The sequence below is a fragment of the Synchiropus splendidus genome, chromosome 5 (genome assembly GCF_027744825.2).
Source record: "Synchiropus splendidus isolate RoL2022-P1 chromosome 5, RoL_Sspl_1.0, whole genome shotgun sequence".
NCBI lineage: Eukaryota > Metazoa > Chordata > Actinopteri > Syngnathiformes > Callionymidae > Synchiropus > Synchiropus splendidus.
Window position 1 is genome coordinate 20,738,461 of NC_071338.1, and position 27,158 is coordinate 20,765,618.

Genomic DNA, 27,158 nt, shown 5'->3' on the forward strand with positions numbered 1-27,158 from the left:
AGCTTGAATTATTTTTTTCTGAATGTCCCATCAGGGGTTGCCACAGGAAGTCAGTCTCCTCCACCTGAACCTATTCCACGCCTCTTCATGTCCTCCTCCATCACATCCATATAGATGAAAGAATCTTTCATCCACAGCTAATTCAGCCATCGTGATCCACACAGAGAAGAATGTTCAAGGTTTGCAGTTTGAAGCAGCAGAAGTCACCAGTGAATAAAGAAAACAGTGAAACATGGAAGGGTAGTGACTGAATGACGGGACAACATTAACATACATTAACATCAGTGTTTAAAATTCTGGCTCTTGGCATGACTGAAGTTGACCTGACCTGAGTGCTTCTTTGGTTCACTCATTTCCTGACTAGCTGTCCATGACTTCTTATCCCACCACTTGAAATGCACCTACGTCAACACACACCCTTCACAACAGGATGTGAGTGCGCCCCTCATGACTCGGCCACCTTTTTGTTTTGTACCTGCACGTGCTCTTCTTCGGTTGAATTGGTACTTCGACGTTTGCGTCCTTTCTTGGGGTAGCCGTTGATCTTGCATTCATAGCAGGCCTCAGGTGACAAGGAGTTGTCGTCGCCTTCTCCACCCTGTGGAGCAGCAGTAGTCGACCCTCCAGCACCAAAGCCCAGACCTGAGACACAGTGCCTGCAACACGGAGCGTGGAGTCAGTCATCTTCCTGACACACTGGCACCCCGTAGTCACCACGCACCCTTGCCCTGCTCTAAAGTAGCCCGGCGGACAGCCGCAGAGGTATCCTCCATCAGTGTTGGAGCAGCCGAACTTGCAGGGGTTCTGGGCGGTGGAACACTCGTTGACGTCGGAGCAGCCCCCGTGCGCCTGCTCGTAGTTGAAGCCGGTGGGGCAGAGGCAGCGGAAGCTTCCCAGGGTGTTGTGGCACGAAGCGCCGCCACAGATCTGACTGTTCAGACACTCGTTCTCATCTGGGAAGCAGAAGTCACCATTATTGTTTTGCCGTTTTGTTAGACCTGGATGCCACCTGCTTCACTATTAAGAAACTTGAATGTGCATTCGCAGGTTGTCGTATATCAGTTTCTACTTTTATTTTCAGATGACTTCACGCTAAATTGTATAAATTGAGGTCAAGGGTCAAATGGACTCAACAGACGACGGAAAAACTAAGTTCTGCCTGCAGCCAGATGGTTTAGCTTTTTGGATTTTCACTGCAGGACTGAATGAAAATATGTCAACTATTTCGTAACCATTGCGATTTCACTGTTGCTCACCAACACACTGGTTCCACTGGTAGTGCTGCAGGTAACCCTGAGGACAGCTGCAGCGATATCCACCCACCAAGTTCTGGCAGCCATGTTGGCACCTGTGATTGCCGTCACATTCATCCATATCTGTCAGAGGAAACAAACCGTCTTTAGAGCACCTTTCTGGACCATAAGAAGAGATGCCACCTCATGTCTGCTCACCTTCACAGTTTTGACCGTTGGCGTCCAGAGAAAATCCTCTCTGGCAATCGCAGTTGTAGCTCCCTGGGGAGTTTTGGCACACGCCATTGGCTCCGCACAGATTCGGGTCAGTCGCACATTCGTTGTTGTCTGTGTAGTAGAACATCAGAACCTCGGATTGACTGGTTGCTAGGGTATTTATAAGTCGTGAAAGTGAGCACAGGACATCAAATTTGTTTCATATCCGTCCACTTGTTGAAGGTCAGCAAACCTGTTCAAAGTTGAAATGTATTTTTCAAATCAATCTTTGAGACTACGAGTGAAAATATGACGTGAGGTGAGCGTTTAAGGTAAGGAGCCAGCTGTGCTTATGCAACACAGGCACAGGCAGGGGCTGTGTTTGGGGTCTGACATTTCAATGACAGAAATGAGCTGGTGACCTACATCCCGCAGTTTCATCAGGAATCCCAACCATTTCTACTTCAGATGGGTGTTTCAGTGTTGGAGTATTGCCCACTGGTGCCAGTGCTAATGTGGGCAACATCCAGCACCAACTCCAACAGCTACACTTTCTGAATGAAACTGCCATCCCAACTTTCAACTGACAGTTCTTCATGCTCTGTTTCCTCAGTCTGCCACTGACTTACTAACTTCATTCCTGCAAGTGTTTATATGACAACCAAGAAAGACTGAGGCTCCAGTGTCTCCAACCTGACGTGAGGTCATGGGAGCAGCTTTATGGGCTGGAAAAAAATAAGCTGGTCGTCAGACGATCCATTACAACGTTCCATGACAAAGCATCACTAAGCTGCCGTGCCAACCAACCAGAATAGCCTCATAAGATATGTGTGATATAAACTGGGACCAGGAGTTACAAGGGTGTGAAAACCCTGAGACGCAGCAAGGTCGCCCTGTACTCTGAGACACTGAATATGCATTAAAAACATAGAGATCTGTACTTGCCGATGCAGGCGGTGTGATGCTGAGTGAAGCCAGGGGGGCATTTGCAGGTGAAGCCCCCGATGGTGTTCACACACAAAAACTGACAGTTGTGTTGCTTGGTGGAGCACTCGTCCAAATCTGCAAGACACAAAACCAGCTGCAGTCAGCTCAAAGGGTGTTGGACATTCGGTTTATTAGACCTAGGGGTGGGACTTAGTGGGATTTAAAAAGAAACAATGTAGTAGCATCCGCTTGGCTAATTGCATTTACATATTTGACACCGGAATGATCACAGTTAAGTACAAAAAAGCGTCAACATCAGATGAGCGAAATCATTGCTACAGTATTTTGTGTCCACGGATTAGTACTTTGTTCCTTCAACTTAGTATTTAGTGCCCATTAATTCGTACTTCGCTCCCTCGAACTGGTACTATGTTCCCTCGAATAAAGTACTTCAAATTTGTATTTTGCGTCCACGGATTAGTACTTTGTTCCTTCGAATTACTACTTTGCTCCCTCCACTTGGTATTTTGTACCATCGTATTAGTACTTTGTTCCCACGAATTAGTACTTTTTCGCCTTGTATTAGTATTTTGTGCCCATGAATTAGTATTCCAGGCGTATGGTTTCAGTTATTTCATGCCCACGATTTTTTTTTTTTTTTTGCCATGTCAGGTGTGGGGTTCATATTGGATGTTTTTATGGGATGCACCTAGAAATCTGTGCACTGAGAAGTGCAAAACGTCCATACTGAACCCCACACCTGACATGCCATGGAAGACCCTAACAGAGAAGTCAAACCCCTCCCCAGGGATTCATTGTTCAGGAGGGGTATTATACTGAATGAACACCATTTCGGACAACTATGATCATCCATACACTGACTTACTAACTTCACTATGGCCATCCATTAGTAATTCAGATGGAGACGTACTGTTGCTCGGATCACCTCCCCAGTATGTGGGAATGATTGTGTTGTTTTCAGTCAGAGTATTTTGTGTTTCCACAGGATGAACATGAGTCAGCCTTTCCTCGGCTCTTGTCACGGACCTAAAGACGTCTCCCTGGAGACGGAAACAGAGCGAAGCAGCCGTTCGTTCAGACTGGAGTGCGCAGACACCTCGATCCTAATTACGCTGTGAGCAGAACTTTGGCTCGGCCCGCTCATCGCTACTGGATCTCTGAGTGTTGAAACCCGGTCAAGCGAGACCGGCTACTGAGCTCATCTGAGTGTTTTACCTCGGCAGCTCTTCCCGTCCTCCTGCAGGATGTAGCCCCGCGGGCAGGAGCAGAGGTAGCCCCCCTCCGTGTTCTTGCAGATAAAGTTACAAGGCTTGGGTGCCTGGATGCACTCGTCCACGTCTGGACGGAGAAGAGGGTGGATTGTTAGCACCAGAACGTCCATTGAGGCCAAGAGGAAGAGTCTCGGAGCAGCAGAATAGGGAGGCCTACCAACACACTGAGTGCCGCTGATGTCCGTGGTGTAGCCAACAGAGCAAGTGCAGGAGTAGGAGCCCAACGAGTTGATGCACTGACCGTTCTTGCACAGGTTCCCCATCACACGACACTCGTCAATATCTGGGCAAAATCAATAACCACTTGTCACAAATTGCTTAACATTCTATCACATTTTTTTTCATTTAACAGCAGTTTTTTTCCCGTTAAATTTCAAGATGAATATTTACTTCTTAGCTCTGCATAGATTATAAAATAAATCCAGTTGGAGAAAAAAAGTGGAGAAAATAAAATAAAAATTAACACCATTTAGGACAATGTTTGTTTTTGTTCAGGGATGTTTTCACAATGGCCAGGGTTTCCACTACTCTGAATGTTCTTGAAAGTCTCATACAAATATTTTCAAGACATTAAAAGAGCTTTAGTTTAAATAAGGTGAGATAAAAACTTGAATATAGCCACCATCGTGAGTTATTCTGCTATTATTGTCTACTGTAACTGTAACTGATGCAAAATAAACAATATTTTGTTGTTTAAATGTATATATGGGTCCATCATTTGATTCAGTAATATAGCAAATTCATTCAAATTGAAAAATGTGGCTTCTTGTGGCAAATATTCTTACACCATTGAACTGTGATTCACTGAGATTAATTCATCACAAAATCTAGCAAGGCGATAAAGAATGAAAAGTACCTCTGCCGTCGGTGGTGTACCCAGGTCCGAGGGGACACATCTTCTTGAAGTGGGTGGTCCCGGGCAGCGGGCACAGCTCACAGTTGGTACCCCAGCCTCGGCCACCGTCGCAGCAGCACTCAGACTTGGTCACCAGGTTTCTGTTACTTGACGTCATCTGACACAGAGTGGTCAGAACTTCGGTGAAACAGAAGCCCTGGCGGTTATCTGGATGACAAAAGACCAAGGCAAGACAATGTGAGAGCGAGACAGGCAGGCCAACAAAGAGGTGGCGGAGCAAAACAGATCAAACCACCCAGGCAGGACTTGACCTCAGAGAGCCAGACGCGAGCAGATAACTGCACTGTTCTGTCGTGGCTGTCCATCACAGGCCAGATAGTCGCCGGAGTATCTCACCAGCTTTAGCACATCACTCTGCTCCAGACATATATATTTAGATTTGGGAGGAAGCCTTTGAAAGCTTTACATCCCCCTATCTTGACAGCAACACACATGGTTCGTAACAAGATAGGACGCCACTCAAAGAAATATATTCAAACCTTCTTTTTTGAGAAAAATCTGTTCATTAAGACTGGTTTTGTTTTTGACGTTCCTGGCGCATCCAAGGAAACACAACTCACCAATACATTCCGTCTGTGTGGGGTTCGCCACAAATCCCTGGTCACATTTGCAGCGGAAACTTCCGACTGTGTTCTCACAGCGGCCATTCTTACAGACGCCGGGTTTGGCAGTGCATTCGTTCAGATCTGTCAGTAATGTAAAAGAACAATTTTGGTTAAAGGACATGTTAACCATTAATACACTAAATACATGCTTGTTTACTGGTAAATATGGTGAACTAGAAAGGGCAAAATATAGTCTGGCTAAACAAGACACAACAATTGCAGGCTAATATGTTGCTAAACACACATAAGTAGATTATTTTGTAATATATGTTCTTTACTTCCACTGTTTTTCACAACCTTAAAACAAAAAGATTTGATAAAAAATCAGATGCACAAAACTAGATGCACATCAAGTTCCATATCCATATCATGACAAACATAAATGAGACAGAAATAAACTTGAATTTCACATTCTTTATGAAAAATCTCTGATTCTGTTTCTGTGTGACGTGTTCGTCTCTTCTTCTCTGGTGCAAAAAAATTCTGTTTAACTGCAGTGTTGACTGCGTGGCAAAGAAAAACAGAGGGCCGGACAGGCTGCAGTCTCACCCATGCATCCATCTCCAGCGGGCTGGCGAGTGTATCCAGGGGAGCAGATGCACATGTAGGTACCGATCAGATTCTTACAGGTCATGCCTCTGCTGGCACAATCGTCAATACCATCCTCACACTCGTTCTGGTCTGAAAGAGATGCATGCGTACATGATGCAACCATTACAGTGATGATGTCACGCAGATGCCCTGGATCACTCTCCAAGTCGGAGCGTGCAGCCAAATGCGAGCCCCGGCTGTGAAGTGCTAACAGGCGTGGAGTGGGAGAGTTGGTGGTCTGTTTGGAGGGTGAAGTAAACTATGACGATAGAGACACTGACTGGTTCCTCCTGTCTCAGCTCTTCACTCCAAACACCACCGTTGCCATGGAGCCCCAACTGGCTGACAGCATAGGTGTAAACAGTGGCTCAGCCAGCTATAGTTTCGAGAGTGTATATACAACATCGGAGACAAAGAAGTCTCGAGGATGCTTCGCAGATATAGCGTTACGTAACTTTATAGTGAGGCCCGTCTCTCTGTGGTAGTTTGTCTGCCAGCACTTTTCAGTTAATGGACCTTGGCTAAAGGAGAAGAGTTTACAAGTGAGTCATAGAGCTGTGGTACCTTTACACATCCTCTTGTCTTCTCGGAGCACGTAGCCGGTCGGACATTTGCACTCGTAAGAGCCCACTACATTCACACAGCGGAAGGCGCACAGCAGGGGATTCTGGGCACACTCATTGATGTCTGCACCACAAACATGGGACGGTTGGTTACATAACAAGCACAAACGCTTCAGAGATGAGTCCCTCGGCACAAACCTTCACATGTCATCATTGAGCCGGGTTCGAAGCCATCGTCGCACGCGCACTCAAAACCGCCAATTACGTTGGTGCACGTTCCATTGCCGCAGGGGTTACCGATGTCACACTCGTTGGTATCTGAGCCGAACAATTCATAGTGGGTAAGTGCGTCACATCACTGGGAAAAGTGAGCTTTAAAACGTAAACACCATCAAACGTGCCTACACAGGTGACTCCGCTGATGTCGAGCCGGTATCCCAGCGGACATTCACAGCGGAACGAGCCGTCTGTGTTGATGCACTGTCCGTTGATGCACGGGTCGTTGACGCATTCATCAATATCTGAGGGAAAAATGTATAAGTCCATTGATATGATTTGAGAATAAAGAATCCTGAGAAAGCTGTTTTACCTTTCGGATTATCGTCATCATCTCCCCGTTGATATCCGATTTTGGAGCAGAGAATTGGGAAGGCCTCTGAAAGGCCCATGCAGAAAGATCATTCAGATGAATGTACATGGATGTTTATCACTGCTGCTTGAGAAAACATACCCTCTCCTTTGGTCGGGCAAATTTCACACGGGTCTCCCCAACCCTGAGCAGGCATTCCAGTGCAGCAACACTCCTCTTTGGTGGTGTTTTGAGGTTTCGGAGCCTGGCAGCGTCCGTTTTCAAACTTGGTGTAGCAGTAGTTAACCCGCGCATCTGTGAAGAGGAAGTAAAGCCAATGCCTTTTATTGCTGACAAAAATCCGAGTGTCAATGTTCAATTCCACGAACAGTTATTCATCGGTTGGTTTGGTTTGGACACCAAGTGAAGCTGTGGGACCTGGGTGTGAAGTTGTGATCAGGCACGACAAGTTGAAAAGTTGCGAAACATCCTTCAAACTTGGACTGAAGAGCGCGGTACTGTGTGCATCTACGTGCTGGAAGCACGCTGCTCAGAAAGAGGCCCAATTAAAACATCAAACCACTTCAGCTGCCACAAAGAATTCATTTGACATTCGGGCGCAACAAGTTGATATTCTGGAGCGACTTCAATATGAACAGGGTGTTTTCATCAAATCAATGGGGCTGATAGCATTTTTTCCAGTGACACACTAAACTACTAATTAATGTCATCTGAAACCTCTGCAGGAGCTTTGATCCCAAAAGCCTGAATCTATTGAGCTTGACAAAGTCCTCTTTTTACTAAGCAGACTAATCTCACGCAGCATCTCCTTGGATCTCTGTGCCCATACCATTCATCCTTGGTGTCAAAACACAGACAGTCAAGTCAACCTGAGGGTTTCTGAACCTCAAAGTTGGACTTTGGATGAATCCATCCATCTCAATTCTTTTTCACATAAAATCAAACGGTACTACTTTTGTTACTAGAACCCATCCTAGTGATAGTGAGCGGAGGAGTAGGCTATTTTCCAAGCCGCACCTGAACAAATCATGGTGTAACGGCGCTGGAACCTGCAGAGCCTGTCACGCAGTTTGCAGCCGTTTAGCGCGTTTGCATGAAGCAGCGAAATTATTTACAAACATTCTGCTACATGGATTCGTAGTTCTCGGCTTATACGCTATATGTTAGTCAGTTGGAACCTAAAGTACCTGTAAATTAGGTGTTTACAAAGAGCGCGGGGGACCCGTGAGTTTTCCAGAATGTTCATCGCAGCTTGACATCACGTTGGAGTTCCAGTGAGTCATCTTCGTCGGCTCCAGGTAAATATGTCGAGCGTGTATGATTTGAATCGCACTAGTGATCATGATCAGCTCAGTTCCTCTTAGTTTGCAACGTCAATGTAAATGCTAGTTTTCAGTCTCACTAGAGGGCAGATGTTTGTCACAACGCTGCGACTACATTTGTGGTGACAGAAATGTTGCACTTCACTCCTGTGGGTTCAATGTGAGCATGGGAGAAAAAAAAACCCACTGTACAATAACGTAATAACTGTAAATAAATATGTTCATTTAAAAAAGATTTAAAGTTGTTAACATATTACCACACAAAAGTCCCGAAAATTAGTACTGTTGGGGTTCTCAAGTTCCCAGGTACCGGATAGCGGCACGGTATTGGTTCAAATGTGAAAGGTAACACAAATTCCTCCGAATTAGTTGATGCTACCGCTATAGATTGTTCACTTATATAATGCTGGATTTTTGGCCCGAACACCAGCATGACGTGAAGTTGTTGACCAAAAGCACAGGAATTGAACTGGCAGTTAACCACAGAGAACTTGAAGTTTCTAAAGTTATTTCTGAAATCAAAACAGAGTCTACATTCACGTCAGACCTCTATATGTTCAATGACTTGAGCTACCCCTCCTCCTGCTGTTCCTGAAGCTGGACTGTGTACCACTGACCCTGGAGAAAAAAAATGAAGACACCAACTTTAAACCACCTCATTGAACTGATGATGTCATCACATCAGTGTTTGAGGGGGAACTCCCTAACTCGGTGAACCACCGCCCAAATCCAGAAACACACGTGCAAAAAAAAAAAAAAAAAAAAAGCATGTACAAGTGAGGAAATGGAAAAGTGATCCTCTTGCAGCAACCTTTGCCCTTGTTTAAGGAGCCACCAGGCAGCTGGTGGAACAAAGCCTGTTATCTACACGGTGCAGGAAAAGTAGTAACTGCTGCGTATTCTCCACAAACACTCAGAGACAGACTACACAGATCCAACTTCAGTTTACTCTTTGAACTCTGCAACAGCACTTCGTCTTTTTTTTCTCCTCTGAAAGACGTTCATTGACTTTTTTATTTTCAGTTTCCGTCAGTAACTTATGAATGTGTGACGACCTGAAACCAAAATAGAACACGCTCGCACTCACCCAGACATCTCCGCCCAGAAGTGGACAGCTGAAAGCCCGGAGGACACAAGCAGGTGAAGCTTCCCTCTGTGTTGGAGCAGGTTCCAAACATACAGATCTCGGGAAGCTGGGAGCACTCATCAATATCTGAGGATGAAACAAGGAGAGCCACGTAATTCTCAACACTGTAACACCACCACTTCAGGAAATGTTTTTAAATCAGTCTGATGGACAATCTCTCAGAAGAACTGTATATAAGCGGAGAGGTTCAGCAGAATTCAACGCCACAAATAAGTCATTGAGCAAACTCATTTTACGTCCAATAGCCTTAATGTCACATACTAAGCCGTCTCAATGACCAGCTGTTGCTATTATTGATGCTAAGAATTGAGTGTTCTTCCAGGAACAGAGACTTAAGCAGGAATGTGTTGAAGTCTGCCGAATATCTCTTCATCAGCTCAACTGTATAAACAATCCAGGCCTTCTAGCATGGGCCCACTCCCACATGTGAAAAAGAAAGGAACCGTTTTTTGCAGCAGTGGGGAAATCGAAGAAGCACAGCAGACGCTGCCCTTCACTTTCTGCTTGTGCAGCAAAGGAAAGCTAGAATGCATACAAATGTATACGGCACCTGTTTCACCTACAAAGTTGACCGTACCGTTATTGACCATCTTCTACACCTGTTTCCACAGTTACAGTAAGAGGCTCAATTTCAACTACTGGTGATGGCCGATCGTACGCGATATATTGCCGAAAATAGAATTTTAGAAATAGAATGTATCGCATTATATATTTGATAAACACATGGCGCACTCGCTGCATTCGACTTGCACACATGAATCCAGCTCCAACACCGGCGTGTGACACTTGTGGAGTGTTTGGTGGACTTTGGTTCACGATCGTAGTTGTCAACTTACAGTATTCTTAATACAGAAAACTTTCTATGTCACTGGTCTGCTCTGAGTTTCTGAATCGCCGTTGGTTTTATTAGATGGAGTGGTCCTAATAGGCTTTCTGATGCTTTATCGCTTTGGTTCACATCAAGACATGCAGGGTGTCATGGCACCTTGGCAAACTTCCATGTTAAAAACAGTTGGATATTCGGACAGAACCTCACAGGCAGCACTAATGCTACAACCCTGTATCAGTTAGGGACCATCAACAAATTCAGATTCAGTCAAAGTGTTCATGAAATCTTCAAACATGGCAATGAAAAAAAACTATCTTTGTGAAAAGATTCTTCATCACACTACACAAAGGGCTGACAGTTTGATTTCGAGAATGGCAATTGCATCGAGGAAATTTGTCCAGACTGGTCCACAGTTAAAGTAAACTGTTAAGAGACATGAGATACAGCAGAGAGACGGCTCTATTTAACCCCTAAATAAAACTGGCAGTCAGTCAGACATGTCCCGGTTCTACGAGTGAAACACTGAATTTATATCTAAACAGAAACAAATAATGGTGTTGGAGACAAACTCCACTAATAAGTTTCATGATAAAAAGACTGCAGTGTGTCCAACACAAGGAAAAGAATGAAAATGTATTTATCATGATAATTATCGTTATTGCCAAAATGACAACATTTGTCATGATATATTTTTTGTCCATATCGTCTATCCCTAGCTGCATCTGCTGGTCAGAGAACTAGTTATCAGTGAAAGGTATGGACAAACAGGGAAGAGGTAACAGTACCTTCACAGGTTTCCTCATGGAGATAGTAGCCAGGTGGGCAGATGCACCTGTAGGATCCATCCAGATTCAGGCAAGTCCCTGCGCCACACGTGCCGGGATTTATTGCACACTCATTGATATCTGGAAAAAAACAGAGCAACAATGATCAGACGACAACTATGACACAGGTTGTATTTCATAGTTCAGCTAGTTTATGGTGAACCTGCACACATCCTGCCGTCGGGTGTGAGCTCGTAGCCGTCATTGCAAATGCAAAGGAAGCTTCCCACGTGGTTGACACACTGGCCGTCACGACACAGGCCCCTCTGAGTTGCACACTCATCGATGTCTGGTGGATAAAAGATGTGCATCTGTACTTTGTCTCTTCAGACGCTGCTCTTAATAACGCCTGCAATGTGACGGTACCTATGCAGTCACTGTTGTGAGAGTTCTGGAAGCCGGGGTAGCAGAGGCAGTTGTAGGAGCCCACGGTGTTCTTACACGTCCCGTTTCCACATGGCTGTCTCTCACACTCATCGACGTCTGCAGCCAAATGGTGTCACAACCAACAGATGCAGCAAAATGTTTGGGAACGAGCTATTCTTACCAACACACATGGACTGGTCGCGTGACGGTTTGAAGCCGTTTGGACAGAGGCAGCGGTAGCTTCCCAAGGTGTCGATGCATTGACCCGGATTACAAATGCCAGGAATCTCCATACACTCATTGCGATCTAGAAACAGAAATATTGAAATCATCCACTTTTGTTGCCATAAATTTGATAAAATAATAAACAATTAAACAATTTATATTGTGTCATGATGAATTCTGTGTCGTCGATATGTGTAAAAAAATGTACTGGACTCCATTGAAAAGTCATGATGGACTCATTCACATTACATTAATAAAGTTAGATTCTGAAAATATACTGATAAGAGGCATAAATGATGGTCCGCAGAAAGCAATTCCCATTTTCACTGTACTGAAGGTGTTCAGCAGTTCAGCCAAGATTTCCGTCAGAGGAAGAAGATCAGGCCAGCACATGGAGCAGGATGACTCCCAGTCAGTCGTGTGTTACCACTCCTTGTCAAGATGGAGACATTGTTCTACGGTATATTTGGGATCCCTGACTGAGGGAACTGCCGGAGACGTCCATGACCAACGTGATTCTTCCATCCGACTGTACAGCTAGATTGTTGACATCTTTACATCGGGCCCATACTGACGGATATATAACGGCTGAACAGCATCATGAGCGGTTGTTTTGGTGTCCTGTCCTACGGCACGTCACGCTTTCTTTTGTCAAACGCCCGAGAATGTCGAAGGGTATGGCATTGACGGGGCGAACATTGTCATCAGGACTGTGATGTGCAGACACATCGCTGGGCTGGAGGCAGCACTTTGGTGTGGAGAGGCATCTGCTACTGTCACAGAACCGCTCTGCTTGTTCGCCATAGCCGACTGAATGCCCTTCATCTACAAAAGAGTCTGAACTCCATAGCAATTGCTCATTTTTGCTCTTGGTAATGCACACTTCAAGAAGTGCATTTTCAATGGAGCTTGGAATATAAGCATATTCAGACCAAACTCGCACTCTTTTCGCCCTTAAAGCCATTAGAGTCTGTCTGTCCTAGTTGGTGATACAGGAAATCAAATTAGACAAATCATTCTCTATCTTCCAGGAAGTTGCATAAATTTACCATCTCTCATCAGACCACAGCTAGGATCCGCTCTCGCTGCAGCCGGACCCTGATTTCTTGTTAGTACTTGGCAAGAGTCGCAACCAAAACAGGATGTTACATTTGTTCTTATCAGTTTGGTCCTCCAAACTGACAGTGACATGACTCAGATATTCCACTCAACGGCTGCAAACTAAATATCTCATTCAGATTTTTGTTTATTTGTTCCGCGATGTACCAGGAGCTGCATTCCGAAGCCAGCGTTTTCACAAAGATGAAACGCTTCACAAAGCGAGTCCTAGTGGTGTGTTCTCTTATTTTGGCCCCTGTTTCTGCTGTTAACAAAATTGCAGGTCGGAATTAATTTACAGTGTCTACAAAATCAAAAATGACTGTGCCCATTAAGGCTACAACACATAACAAAGCAGAAAATGACAAACTGAAAAATCCAAACGGCATTTTTCTGCCCTCTCTTGCACATGTTCAATAAGTAGGTAGCCAGTTTGTTAGCTAATCGACTGAACTGATCAATAAGATAGGTGCAGATAGATTGAATCTTACCCAGACATTGTCCAGTGGGAGTGAAGCGATATCCATGTTTGCAGTCGCACCTGAAACTTCCCGGCATGTTCAGACAGACAGCATTCTGCTGACACACAGGCCCGTTCTGGCACTCATCAATATCTAACAAGAGGAAGTGGCCACATTAAAATCGATGAGAGATCTCTGAAGAATGCATCCACCAATATTGGAGAAGGGCAGACAGAGGCCTACCTTCGCAGATCAGGAGCTTGTCGTTGTAGACAAAACCGATGGGACACTCGCACCTGAAGCTGCCGATCATGTTGATGCAGACGCCGTTCTCACACACCCCTGGGATTTCCCTGCACTCGTCAATATCTTGAAAAAGGGACAGACTTCAGAACATAAAAGACTGATCAGGCTGACTCCACGCACGGTTACCTATGACACGTCCAGTGGTGATGTCAATATAGAATCCTGGCCTCTCACTACCGCACAGCAGGGCAAACTCATCTGCAAACAAACGCGTTCATTTTCACCTCTCACAGTGCTTCAGTGTGCTGCCACGAGAACCTACCGCTGCTGGGAGCAGGACACTCCTCACAGGGTTTATTCCAGGCACGACCAATGTTGTAGGAGCAGCAGCACATCTTTTTGGTCATGTTGAAGGTCAGTTCTCCATCGCATGTCCGGTTGTCTGAGTAGAAGTTCCTAAAGCAGTAGCTTTTACGCATGTCTATATGTTAAATGAGAGAAGGAAACGCTTTTTTAGAAGCACAATAACGTTGTCATCTCAGCGTCACAAGAAGATCTACCCATGCAGTTGTTCCCTCCATTCACTTGCATGTAGTCCACGGGACAGATGCAGGTGTAGTTCCCAATGGTGTTGTAGCACTGGCCTGGACCACAGATGCCTGGTTGCTCACATTCATTGATATCTGTGCATGAGAGTTTCAGAGACAGACAGCGTTTTGGTGTCACTGATTGTTTATGGGTCATCTTGTGCCGGAGTGAACATGAACATCCTTCACAGGGCGTTGACGCATCATCTCAAAACGCTTTTCATCTTAGAAACACTCTCGGTCACCAGTTTGAATGCCTTGGCTGGGCCCTCCTCATGTCATCTCATCCGTCTGCTGGGTCTCAGTGTCCTTCCCAGTGGGGAGGCCAGACCACATCAGAGCCTCGCCCGCCCTTTAGGAGCAGTGTTTTTAAATTCCCATCAGCAGGAAAAATAAAGAGTGCAAGTCAAGCTAGAATGAAGTGAATTGTTCTTCAGCCGTCCAAGACTTCATCTGGTTGTCTTCGCTGTCAGCAAAGACTCAAACAAATGGGCTGAATTTCCTTCTCATGACTCATGGCAGAGAGAGGGGGACACGGAGCAGCGTTTTCTTGTCGCCTCTTCAAATGTTTGCCGGATGTCGGTGAACCCGATACCTTCACAGACTCTTGTTTCCTCGTCCAGCGCGTAGCCCCTCGGACATTCGCAGTGGAAGCTGCCGAAAGTGTTGATGCACTTTCCTCCCTGGCACACGACTGGCAGCTCCAGGCACTCATTAATGTCTGAAAGAGAAACAGCTGACTCGGCTGCTTTTGCCACCTTCGACAAACATGATCACTGACCTTCCAGGAGGACGGTGATAGGGTTGGGTCTGAAGCCTTCTCCTCCAGGACACAAGGTCCTGTACTCCGCTGTAACACAGACCAAAACACTAAATCTAGTGCCACATTTACAAAAAAACATATTATCACGATACTGTCACGTTTGTCTTTTCAGATTTCTCAGCTTACCAAGTCCACCACACCGAAATGGTTCCCAGAAATAAAAATTTAAAAACTGCTTGTTCTTGACATTGATGTGAGAACTTTCTCTAACTGAGTCATTCTTCTTAAGACGCCATCTGTTGTCAATTTTCAAATAAGCTTTGCATCGCTGCCTCACTTTTACCAGCCACACCAATTACACCAAACATACGCTCACTCCAAGATGAGAGCGAGCAGCACGAAGCCTCCACACTGGCAGAGAAAGTAGAGGACAACACATTATCAGATTTGACAGACGCCACTTTTTTTTGTTATTTTGGTGAGGATTTTTCCCAGCTGCGGCCTGCAAGATGAGAAACCCAGATGAGGAGAAGTTAAAAACTAACCATTGAATGATTAACAGAATACCTTTGCACCTATTTTGACATTGAGTCCAAATGGCAGATGTGGGGGCATATTTTTAACCCCCCCTTATGTAATCGGACCACACACATTCAGAGTGGCTTTGCATCAAAATGAAAATATAAATGTAGCTTTTAACAACTTATCATTAGTTGGTCGCCACACTCGACCCAGTTTCATGACAAAAACGGCACCAATGCAGTGTTCCAACTGCCTCGAAAGTGGGAAGTCAGAGGTGGGAATGACATCACCATGGAGTTCAGCATGTTCCAGTCAAGTCAAAAGAAGCATTAAAGCTATTGCAATACAAGCAACTTCTTGATAAATATGTGCTCCATTTACAACTGTAAAACTGGAAGTGGTGTATTTCATTTATTCAATCTACTTCCAGTTCAAATATGTGGAGACCATCTAGGACTGAGTAGTAGGTTTGGTGAGGATTCTCCAACTTGGAAATCCTACATCAGGTGACGTAAGCGGGTCAGTGTGAATGGGAATTTTTGCGAGCAGAAGTGGAATGTAGTGCCAGAAGTGTTTCTGTTCTCTTCCTCACTCAGGTAATGTTGTGTTCAGTCTGAAAGAGAGTTTGTAGGTGTTTTATACATGAACGAACTCAGCCATGTTGGTGTCATGAAATACATAAATAATACAAGTAGGGGAATGTCATGTACTGTGCAAGCTTATTTTTAAAACTATGCCCAAAAGTAAAGCTTTACGTGACACTTTATCATGCTAACACTGAAGACATCTCTTAAAACAAATAATTGTTTAAATGCAATAGATAGATAAATAGATGAATGATTTTTCAATTACAAAAATGATTCTATTATTTTTCTAGATTCGCTGTAAATATGTGGAATCAAGTAATGGAAACTGTAGAATAAACACCATAGAAAGAATCAACACAATGTAACTGTGGCCATGGCCATGTGAGGAAGAGCATGAGACGTGTTTCAAGCTGTGCAGACTCACTGGAGTTAACAGAGGGACAGGTTTCACATGGATTTCCCCATCCCCGGCCCAGAGAGCAGCAGCAAGATGCCTTGGAAACACCAACTCCAATCTCATTGGTGCAATCCAAACTCTCCGATGAATCCCCTCGGAAACGATAATCCAAGTAGCAGCTTCCAGACCGAGGGTCTGTAGATAAATAGTATTAGAACAAGCCCATCTCAGCCACAGGTGGACTGTGTCTTCTGGAGTCTCACCCACACAGCCCACACGGCTGGGACTGAGTTCAAAGTCTGGCGGGCAGTCGCACAGGTAGCTTCCAGGGATGTTCACACACACTCCACTGATGCAGATTGTGGGGTTGAAACATTCATTGATATCTATTAGAGACAAATACAAGACTGACAACCTGTCGGGCACTTTTTTTGAAGCGTCTGTGGACAACAGGGAAATATCAAGCCTGGATTTCACAACCAACGTACCTGTGCAGTTGCCGCCGCTCCTATCAAGCTCATAACCAATGTCACATTCACACTTGAAAAGGCCCGGAATGTTTTCACAGCGTCCGTTTACACAAATGTTGGAGAAGCTACACTCATCTATGTCTGCAAAGAAGAAGGAAAACACAGAGGTTGTTAAGAGGAAGGCGATGGAGGAAGAGAGAGAAGTCCAGCTGTTAGGGATTAGTGGATCACGGGATCACACTGGGAAACTGGCAGCCAGCAGTAGGAAGTGAAGGCAGCTCACCTCGGTGGAAGAACGACAGTTCCGGGGCAAGAGACATGAGGCAGACACACATACACTCTCAGAGAACCTGCCAGTGTTACATAATTGTCCTATTCCACATCATTAGGCCATTACCACCCTGAACCGAGGCAGGCTTTGAGGAAGGTCGTATGTCGACCTTTAAACAAGTTGTCGGTCAGGAATTTGGAGAAATGAATATTATTTAATGGAAAAAAATCCCTCCCTTAAAATAGATAAAAGACAGTGGGTGGTAAATACAGTGTATTCTAGTGCCGTTATATCAAAATTAACCAATTGCATAGTTCTGCTCACAAAATATATACACTTATTCATGAAGAGAATCATGATATAAAATCTATAAAAAGTGAAATAATATGCAACCAGATTATGTATTTTAGGCATATAATGTCATGACCAAAGTATTCCTTTCTCCATTTTAAATTACACATATATTGAGTTTGTTATATTAAACATCTGTCTCACAAAACTGAAGTTACATTTAAGATCCATTTTCCTGTCCTTCTGTTATTTGGCTTGACAGCAAGGAAATTAAACTGCCCACTATTGCACAATGCCAGTGATGGGGCAATCATAACAGTGTGAGATCATTTGTTATTATCTCCCACATGATTGTTCATTAATCAAAATTACAACCAAACACTGGGCAATTTGACATGCTAGGAATATGAAAAGACTTTTTGGGGCGATGACTTCAATTGTTTACTTAGCTAAGGAACTGGCTCACAGTCATTTGCAACACAACACATGCAACACTTAACAACGTCATATTCATGTGAGGCGGGTTCCCACAACTGAAGCCACTTTAAATACTGAGCATTTTACATGGCTGACTCTCCAGTTCCCATCCCCGCATCTCATGAGTTTCATTTGAAGGCAGCATTTGTTTGGGTGGTTTGTTTCTTATTAGAGGAGAAACAAGCAGCTATTCAGGCACTTTTGAATGTCTTAACAAAATTCAGGACGCTGAGGTCTGAGACAGGGATGAGCAGGACGGAAGTGGTGGTGTCTTACCCTTGCAGGCCTTCTCATCGGGGGTGGACATAAAGCCCATGTCACACTCGCAGCGGTAGCCTCCCGGCATGTTCAGGCAGTGGCCGCTTTCACACAGGTTACTGTTCTCTGCACACTCATCGGTGTCTGCAGTTGGGCACACAAGTCCAGAGAAATCAGCAGACTGAGAATGGAAAGACAGTCGGCGTGCGTAGTCCTGGTTCGGAATTCTAACCTGAGCAGTAGAATCCATCCCCGGAGTATCCATCCTTGCAGGCACAGCGATAAGACCCCATGGTGTTTAAACAGTCGGCATTGTTGCTGCACATGTGAGTCCCATTTGAGCACTCGTCCAGGTCTACAATGATTCCAAAACACAAAAAGTTTAATTCACTTTGTTCACATGTCGTTGAGGCTTATGCCAGAAATAAAATGTTATTACAGTTGCACTTCAGATTCGGGAACATACTGTATCTAGTGCCATAAACCAAGTGTTTATTCATATGTGCATTAGCATTAGTCATTACAGTACAGTACAAGTACTGCTTTATGTTTTGCTCAGCCAGACAATATTTCTGGATGGAAGTTTGATTGAGAGTCCTGGTTCCTGGAGTCGGAATACAAACATGTATGTACGTTAGTAGTGTAAGAAAATATGAATATGCCCAAATATTGCAATACTTGATGGTACCATGTTGTCTTCATATTTTATGTCGGCTATATGAATATACAATAGATATCAATATACATAGATACTTGGCTATGCTGCTGCATTGTGACAAGATGTTTTCTCTCAGTACACTGGAGTTATTTTGTCGATTCATTCCTCTGTCGGGTGCAAAATTTAACTGACAGTCAAACTGGACTGACATCATGGCAAGAAACTTGTTTTCATGCACACATAATATTGTACTGAATTATCTGATTTCCCTCTCTTAAAATGATGATTCTTGTTACTTATTAATATACTTCTGAACTTACACTATTGCAATATATTGCAATGTATCGTATCACCCATCCCGTGTCGTGGTACATATCAATACGCAGCGCTAGTGTATGTGTGTGTGAGTGCAAAAATGGAAATATGGTCTGGAGTGGTGGTATATATCGTGTGATACACGGTACAAAAACTATTCGTCCTACTGCCTTGACGGGTTACTGATGCTAAAAACCACCATCCTACAATGTCCCATTGTGAAAGTCACGACCAGTGTAAATACCTGTGCATTTCAGGCCGTCACCGATCCACCCCGGGGCGCAGCTGCATTTAAAGCTGCCGGCTGTATTGGTGCATGTGGCGTGTCTGTCACAGTTGTGCGCTCCGATTTCACACTCATTTATATCTGTCAATGACAAAATAAATACGTTACAAAGAGAAACTGATGGGAATCACAAAGTCTGATGGTCTTGGTCGGAGTATTCTTCCTGGCGTGTGTACTCTGGCACCGAGCGGCGTGTTGGAGCTGGGACTGAAGTGTGTTTATACAGAAGGAGATGACAGAACTGAGTCACACAGGCTTCATCCATCCAAGACATGTTCGCGTCCCCCACATCAAAAGGCACATTCTTCACTTTCCAGAGGAATATATTCATGACCAAATTGAGAAAATGACACCCCACGTGCTAATACCTCGATTTTCGGTTCAGGCCTATTTTCCTCATTAAAGACAGAAATTGCACTTCCTATTAAAGTCACACATAATACACCCTGGCTCTCTGCTGCAACACTTTGCCAACCCTCAAATTGAAACTCTCTCAACCATTTTTTGTTCTTTACACAGTCAGTGTTTTTTGTCTTCTGTTGATATTTTCATGCCACGGAGAGCTAGCTTGCATAAAGTTTCAGACCTGCAATTGTGGAAGTTTAAACAGCACGCGTCGGATTTGTCTGTACAGCAAGAGGCCGTGCTATAAACACCTTCAAGATGCGAAGATTTACCAGCCAATGGGACACAGTCCTCTTTGTACGACTGCCCTTGAGAGGGTAGTAATTCAAAACACTGTCAATTAGAGATCAGTGCTTCTGGTTTATAGTTTGCCTGAAGAGAGGGCACAGCTTATTTACACTACATTTAATGATGGGGTTAATATGAGGACTGGCAAGGAATGAATCTTCTGAGATTACAGAGAAAATTAAAGATAATTTCCCCCCCAGCCTTTGATGATAAAACGCCTCACACACGCATTCAAGTTTAGTCACACATACACAGTGGACTTGCCAAAGGCGAACAAGGTTGTCAAACTATAGACCAGGACCAAATGTATGACCACTGAAAAGAAACAGGCCAAAAAGAGGGCTTGAATTGTAGCTGGAGTCAGAGTCTGACAAGACCAAACTTGTAAAAAAGAGTCAATCGGAAGCAATACACCTAGATGTCAACCAACAGAATGTCAGTTCGTGAGCAACTTTATCATTTTTTTAACTGAAATGTGTGATGTAGAGACAATATTCCAGCTTCAGGACCATAAATGTATACATCAATTGTGTGAAAACAAAAAATAAGCATGAAATCAAACCATGCCTATTTAAATCAAAATGTTGTCCTCTTCCCGTTGACATCCATGGGCTGGACACGAGGTGCTGACAGTCAAACTTGCTTACTTAGTCAGATGACATCTGATGGTGTCACGGATGACGCTCTTATCAACAGAAGCACATCGTCTGCAAGAGCACCTTAAAAAAAATATGGGCTCAGAGAAAAGGCACGACCCAAGAAAATGCCAAAAGAAAGACGGACCGGATGCTCGATACCCACAAAAACAGCTGCTTGATCCATGCCCTGAACACAACCCATTTCCTTGTCATATAGCGCAAGTTAAAAGGATGTAAACCAGCAGTCTGCGTCTCTAAACTACGTCACTTCAAACCAACAAACAACACAACATGGGTGTAGTTTATTTTCATTTTTCCCAATTCCTCCTGGACTCTCATTTGCATATGTTCTTCATCTAAATGTTGGTGACTTCGTCGCTCCTTATGCGCTAATAAAAAAGTTGAAAAGCCGTGCGCGCTCACACAGATACACACCCTGCCCTTGAGTGTAAACTGGTGTCGAATGAAATATTGAGATAATTCTTGCGGGATTCACCCACAGCTGGAATTAATCTCGGCCAGAGACACACAGCTACAGAGCGTGACACACATAGGCACAAATGCATCCAGATATTACATCTAGATTTGAATGTAGTTACCAACAACAACAGGGTTTTTTCTAGTTTGTCCAGATTATTTTTCAACCTCCTGTTGGCCTGTGAGGATTCAGTCTCCCAATTCTTTTGTATTTCAAGGCTGTAATGTCTGTAATGGAAATGAGTCAGAGCCATTTCATGGGTTTTGTATGGGAAAGTGAGCACGTGTGACGGAGCAGGTATGTTTATGTGCGAGTTATCAAAATAAGACATGCTGTTCCTGTAACCGTCTTCTCAGTTACAAGCTCTGACATTGAACCTGACATGTCTTGGCGAGCAGTGGCCAGCTTTATTAGGTTTCAGCAGACCAGTCTGTATTTATTTGGTCTGGAATCCTTTCCAGGTGATCGCACGGGCCAGACCTTCTGCAACCATCAAGTTATGTTCAACTGACCATAATGAAAGAGTAACTCCAGAATCAAAAGCAAGGTGAGGCGCACAGTACGTGCAGTTCAGAGTGAAGCCAGTGCTAGTGATGTCACAACTGCAAAGGTATGTGTTTGGGAATGTGATACTCATCTAATCAAACAGAAGCTTTTGAAGTAGCAAGACTTCATGCTGCAGCTGCGTCCGCGGAGCTATTGCTCCGGAGAGATGTTTTTCCCATGTGTTGTGTTCCTGCAACTCACCCGTGCATCCTGTTGTTCCCTTCCGTACGGAGTATCCCATGTCACAGTGGCAGATGAAGGATCCTTTGGTGTTCTCGCAATTCCCACTCAGACAGATGTTTGGATTCAGTTCACATTCATCCACATCTACGTCACGCAGAGGAGAAGAATGTAGAACGTTGTAGGAACATTTAGGCACGTTAAAAATGTATAACAGGCTACATTATCAATGTCAATGTCGAGATTCACCACTGAGGAAATAGAAAGTCCAGAGTTAATATTTAATAAACTCAATATTGAGGGAGGCCATGTTTGGACTCTAATGAAAGACGACAAGGGTTTTGTTTTCCTTTTACAAAAACCAGACATTCAAATGTCAAGCATTCCTCTCCACTTACCCAGTCTAACACAATGTTCGCTTTAAATAAACAACAACACATTACTCATTACTCACTCGTGCTCAAATATCTGAGTCACATCACACTCTCCAGTGATTGACTGCTCTCTTGCCATTTGGATATTCCCCTACTCTCGACAGGATTTCTCACCCAGGCAGGTCTTCATATCTTCAGAAGCCATGAAGCCATCGAAACAGAGACACTGGTAGGTTCCTGGAGTGTTCGTGCACTGGCCTCCATCACAGACTTCTGGATTTTCCTCACATTCGTCGATATCTGGGAAATGTAGTCATTTGGAGAGAACCATAAACGGTGAAACAGTATTTTATACGCGACATCAATATACACAAACGTTTCCTTTAAACATGTTTTTTGAGGCAAATGGGGCTCAAACATATATCTTCGTTCAACCATCGATCATAACGGGAAGTAAAATGAGCTTGTTTTCCATCAACAGCCTGTCATCCTCCCATTCCACCCCGAGAAAAAGACTTCTTGCATATCCGTTTCTTCCTGTCTTCAACCCTTTCACAAAACATTCTGAATCTTCTTCTCCGAAAATCCATTCACTAAAGAAATATTCATCTGTTCTATTGGAAGCCATAGTCTTTGATAGATTTACTTTATCGATCACAGGCCTGGAAAGTAATGACAGTTTTCCTCCACTTGCTTCTTTACTGACCAAAACGTCTGGTGTCCCACCCATCTAATTCCAACATTGTACTCTCTTGATGCTTCTGGCATCATGGCTTTCTCTTTCAGACCAAAATCCAACTCCATATGACCATTCAATTTTCATCTTGTCTTACCAGGCTGAACTTTCCAATGTTCTCTTTAGATATTCATATAAAACATGTCTAATTAAATTCCTCGTGATCTCAAAAACCAAGAAAAGATGCTCCATGGATATATCTAAATCAAATACCACACACATAGTTTGTCTTCATTAAAACTCAATATTTTCCCTTTTTTTCTTCCACTTTGTACCGTTGGGTCTATTACGGAGCATATTTGACCCCTGATGAAGTAATAGTTGATACGTACATATAGACCTAATTGAAGGAATAGTCGCTCAAGGAGGACCTGTTGTAGGCCACTGTTGTCTTTTTCCTTTAACTCACTGTTTTCCAGCCAAAATTACAGACTCGTAGTTTTAGATCCTACTGGATCCATCCCCACTCCCACTCCTTTATATGAGCTTTCCGTTGCAGTTTTCACTTTCCCAACCAGGCCATAACATGTCCCTGTTAACAACGGCATTCAAAGCTGTAACAAATGAAACCTCTAACTTTTTATTCAACATTCGCTCATTATCCCACAGGCAGCAGATTTGAAACATATAAAGTTTGATTTCAGAACCTAAAATCTGTCATAAAACACTTTCCAAATTAGGCTTGGCAGATAAAAGCAGGACTCACCAGTGCAACTCCTCAGGTCTGGCATGAGCGCGTACCCACTCAGGCAGCTACACTCATAGCTGCCCTCGGAGTTGGTGCAAAAATTCTCACAGCCTCCGTTCTCGATGGTGCACTCATCGATGTCTGTCAGTTAGAAACAAACGCTTATATGAAAAGTTGACCCACAGCTTCTAGGCAGCACGACAAGAAAAACCTGACATACCAACACACTCCACTCGGCTCTCGGTTGACTTGTAGCCAGTGCTGCAAATGCACTGGTAGCTGCCCACCATGTTGACACATTGTCCATTCCTGCACAGCCGGTCACTCAACTCGCATTCATTAATATCTGAGGGCAGACGAAGAATGAGGTCAGTCCTGATCAGGAAGGAATTAAAACCACGTTACATCACAAAATTATGCCGAGCAACAAAAGATGTCTCACAAAGGTTTGATAATCCCTAATGAATCTGTCTGCAGGACCCAGGGTTTATTACACTCCTCTGCTCTGGCCCCATTAATGCCTTACATCATCAGATAATGGAGACAATTACCAGGCCAAAGTTTTCATTAATACATTCTTCCGCTGCTTGAGCTGCAGATAAAAGGAATACACAAAGTGAAGAACAAAGTGAAGCATGAGGTCATGATGTGAATGGCACAAAGTATTAGGTCACTGGCCTCACACTCCAGAGAGAACTAGTTTTGTGCGGAACCAAAACAGCAGGATAACTATAACTTTTACCTTCATAGTTCTTTCATTGGGATTATCGTATTCTCCACGTTTATTACACATCTATTACATTCGTAGTCCTGCAGTAAATAAAGTCAAAAAAGCCAAAATGTATTTTCGCAGTGAACTGATGTACCACTGAATGGTCATGTGTTAGTGTCTTCATCAATATTATTTTGCAGACTTTCCAGGCTGAGATTCAAAATAGAAGAAGGAAGGCAACATATGAATGAAGGCAGTAACCCGACTCTTGCTTTACCAGCACAGCACTCACCAAGACACGCCGACCCGTCAGGTGCGATCTCATGACCGTCAGGGCAAATGCACTGAAAGCTGCCTTCGTTGTTGACACATTCTCCTCCACGGCACAGCAGGGGGTTACGCTCACACTCGTCAATGTCTGTTGGAGGCACGACAAACACATCCATTACAACAATGAATACTTGGACTGACTTTGAGTAGATTGGTTACACTGTACGGCTCATGACAAACTACATCAATGAGTAACGAAAGTCAATGCATTTTCTCCTCGGAGGGAGAAAAACCTACTCACCCATGCAGTTCTTCATCATCATGAAGCCGCTCTCGTATCCTTCAAAGCACTCACATTCAAAATCTCCTGCTGTGTTTACACACCTGCCCTGTCCACACAAGTCAGGGGAGATCCTGCATTCATCAATGTCTGCGGATGAAAGAAACAGTTGAGCAAAAGTTCAATCTAAAATGGAAAGATTGAATGAGGAGCTGGAAATGTGGAGTTCATCATGGCAGCTGCAAACCATGCCGTTTTTTTTTTTTGTTTTCTGAAGCGTCATTTGATTCAATCATTGCACCACTCATCCTGCACAGCTAAATCCTTAATCTGATGGCTGAATCGGAATGTAAATCAGAGGTATAGGAAAACTCGTGAAGATGGATATCCCTAGCCATAATACAATGATTTAATAAGAAAAAAAATGATGCAAAGTTGGCAGCCAAACAGCAAATGCATATGTCTCTGCTGAATATAATCCACCTTTTGATAGGCAGATGTATACATTTAGACTTTTTACGTATGGAACAAAAATGGACTTGAGGATTACACTGGGGCACTAGAGGAGAATAAAAGAAACAGAGAACGGAGTTTGATCATCGCAGCACTCAAGCTAAGGGGGGATGGAGAGGGGTGGCATCCCTCCGTCATATGCCACACTTTATACATAAATGTTGGAAATATAATAGAGTTACCTTTAAGCCAAGACAGGAATCAATACGAGTGGATGTCTATTATTATTATTATTATACTATTATTATTATCCAACACCTCTCACCCTACACGCCATCACACGCATATTTTGGGCTTGAGCTGGTGCTCAAGCCAGGATTGAGTCATATTGTTGGTGTCACTGAATAACCAACTTTAATTTGTCTATTTTGACCACGCACAATATTTAGAGTTAATTTGAATGAAACTGGTCAATGGCCTTGTGGTCAGCGTGTATCGCTGCGATGTTGCCGGTTCACATCCAACCTAGGACTTTTTAATTTACTGATGAACTGATGAGAGAGTAACTGTTTTTCCTCAAGAATGAAAGAATTAAGAAAGGAAAAAAAAGGGGACTTTTATCATGCAGGGAAAAAGGTTGGTCAAACCCAATAACAATTGAGTTTGAATGACACATTAAGTACATTAAGACATGTACTCACCAGTGCAGTTTCGCTCATCTGCATCCAGGGAATAGCCATTATCACAGCGACAGCGGAAACTGCCGATAGTATTTCGGCACCTCCCATTTGAACAAAGCGTGTTTATCATTCTACACTCATTTATATCTGTCAGGAGTGAAAATAAGATGGTATCAGGGAGATGAGTGTTGATGTTTGTACGTGCCACACATCTCACTCAACACTACCTTTGAGGAAAGGTCTGCCATTAATGAAGTCACCCCGGTGTGAGAAGCCCGGTCCACGAGGGCACAGTTGGGTATACTCTGGTGAGCCTTTCTCTGGACATTCGTCACACTCAGGGCCCCAAGCCACACCCACTGAGCAACAGCAAGCATCCACTCGATGTTTCCCGGGTATTGCAGCCCCGCAGCGTTCGTCCTCGTGGGTCAGGTAACAGTATTCAGTCCGCAGGTCTAGAGGTCACAGAGGAATACAGTTTGAAGCCCATCCTTGTCCATAAAGGTACTGTACAAGGGACGGCTTGTAGCACAGAAGGTCCCTTACATGATGTGAGGTAGGCAAATATATCTGAACTCAGTTCTCACCAATGCAGGTTCTGCCACTGATATCAACAGTCATTCCTGGAGGGCACTGGCAGACGAAGGACCCCGGTGTGTTGACGCACTTCCCATTGATGCACACACCAGGAAACACCTGACACTCGTCCACATCTGCCAGCAGAGGCAAACAGAAAAACATTGCGGGAGTCAATGAAATAACTCCCTGGATAAGCAGATGTAGTTTCCTCTACCTTCACAAGTGTTCCCCCGAGCGCGGGCAAATCCTTTCCCGCAGATTGAATCTGAAGGTCAAAGCAGATTGTCAGTTTGGATGGCGCTGCTGACGGGACGCGTTCGGTGCTCACCCTTTTCACATTTGGTGCAGGGGCTGTTCCAGGCTTCCCCGAGCGTGGCGCAACAGTGAGACTTGAGCGTGGCCCCATTGATGTTGACCTCACAGCGACCGTTGATCATCTTAAGCCAACATGTGCTTTTAACTGTTTCTGTTATAACCAAAGATTCCAAACTTTATGGAGTGACTCTCACTGCATGCTCAA

At 44.1% G+C, this 27,158-nt stretch overlaps 1 protein-coding gene across 1 annotated transcript in view; it reads right to left on the reverse strand.

Annotated features, from left to right (window-relative positions):
• The window catches only part of fbn1 (fibrillin 1), a 51,748-nt gene that overhangs the window by 1,991 nt on the left and 22,599 nt on the right, over window positions 1-27,158 (reverse strand). Inside the window, exons 22-65 of the mRNA XM_053864795.1 lie at window positions 26,967-27,104; window positions 26,853-26,903; window positions 26,647-26,772; window positions 26,287-26,514; window positions 26,081-26,206; window positions 24,948-25,076; window positions 24,669-24,794; window positions 23,885-24,010; window positions 23,683-23,805; window positions 22,415-22,540; window positions 21,888-22,013; window positions 19,290-19,412; window positions 18,305-18,427; window positions 18,091-18,216; window positions 16,794-16,916; window positions 16,569-16,691; window positions 16,333-16,500; window positions 14,818-14,886; window positions 14,632-14,757; window positions 14,010-14,132; window positions 13,772-13,930; window positions 13,636-13,707; window positions 13,447-13,572; window positions 13,234-13,356; window positions 11,601-11,726; window positions 11,420-11,536; window positions 11,217-11,342; window positions 11,015-11,134; window positions 9,341-9,466; window positions 7,073-7,225; window positions 6,932-6,997; window positions 6,744-6,863; window positions 6,541-6,660; window positions 6,344-6,466; window positions 5,738-5,869; window positions 5,144-5,269; window positions 4,524-4,730; window positions 3,825-3,950; window positions 3,612-3,734; window positions 2,394-2,510; window positions 1,452-1,580; window positions 1,257-1,376; window positions 722-953; window positions 476-656 (exon numbers count right to left, since the gene is read on the reverse strand). Of these exons, the coding sequence (XP_053720770.1) occupies window positions 476-656; window positions 722-953; window positions 1,257-1,376; window positions 1,452-1,580; window positions 2,394-2,510; window positions 3,612-3,734; window positions 3,825-3,950; window positions 4,524-4,730; window positions 5,144-5,269; window positions 5,738-5,869; window positions 6,344-6,466; window positions 6,541-6,660; window positions 6,744-6,863; window positions 6,932-6,997; window positions 7,073-7,225; window positions 9,341-9,466; window positions 11,015-11,134; window positions 11,217-11,342; window positions 11,420-11,536; window positions 11,601-11,726; window positions 13,234-13,356; window positions 13,447-13,572; window positions 13,636-13,707; window positions 13,772-13,930; window positions 14,010-14,132; window positions 14,632-14,757; window positions 14,818-14,886; window positions 16,333-16,500; window positions 16,569-16,691; window positions 16,794-16,916; window positions 18,091-18,216; window positions 18,305-18,427; window positions 19,290-19,412; window positions 21,888-22,013; window positions 22,415-22,540; window positions 23,683-23,805; window positions 23,885-24,010; window positions 24,669-24,794; window positions 24,948-25,076; window positions 26,081-26,206; window positions 26,287-26,514; window positions 26,647-26,772; window positions 26,853-26,903; window positions 26,967-27,104 (5,699 nt within the window). The remainder of the gene's footprint in view (window positions 1-475; window positions 657-721; window positions 954-1,256; window positions 1,377-1,451; window positions 1,581-2,393; window positions 2,511-3,611; window positions 3,735-3,824; window positions 3,951-4,523; window positions 4,731-5,143; window positions 5,270-5,737; window positions 5,870-6,343; window positions 6,467-6,540; window positions 6,661-6,743; window positions 6,864-6,931; window positions 6,998-7,072; window positions 7,226-9,340; window positions 9,467-11,014; window positions 11,135-11,216; window positions 11,343-11,419; window positions 11,537-11,600; window positions 11,727-13,233; window positions 13,357-13,446; window positions 13,573-13,635; window positions 13,708-13,771; window positions 13,931-14,009; window positions 14,133-14,631; window positions 14,758-14,817; window positions 14,887-16,332; window positions 16,501-16,568; window positions 16,692-16,793; window positions 16,917-18,090; window positions 18,217-18,304; window positions 18,428-19,289; window positions 19,413-21,887; window positions 22,014-22,414; window positions 22,541-23,682; window positions 23,806-23,884; window positions 24,011-24,668; window positions 24,795-24,947; window positions 25,077-26,080; window positions 26,207-26,286; window positions 26,515-26,646; window positions 26,773-26,852; window positions 26,904-26,966; window positions 27,105-27,158) is intronic.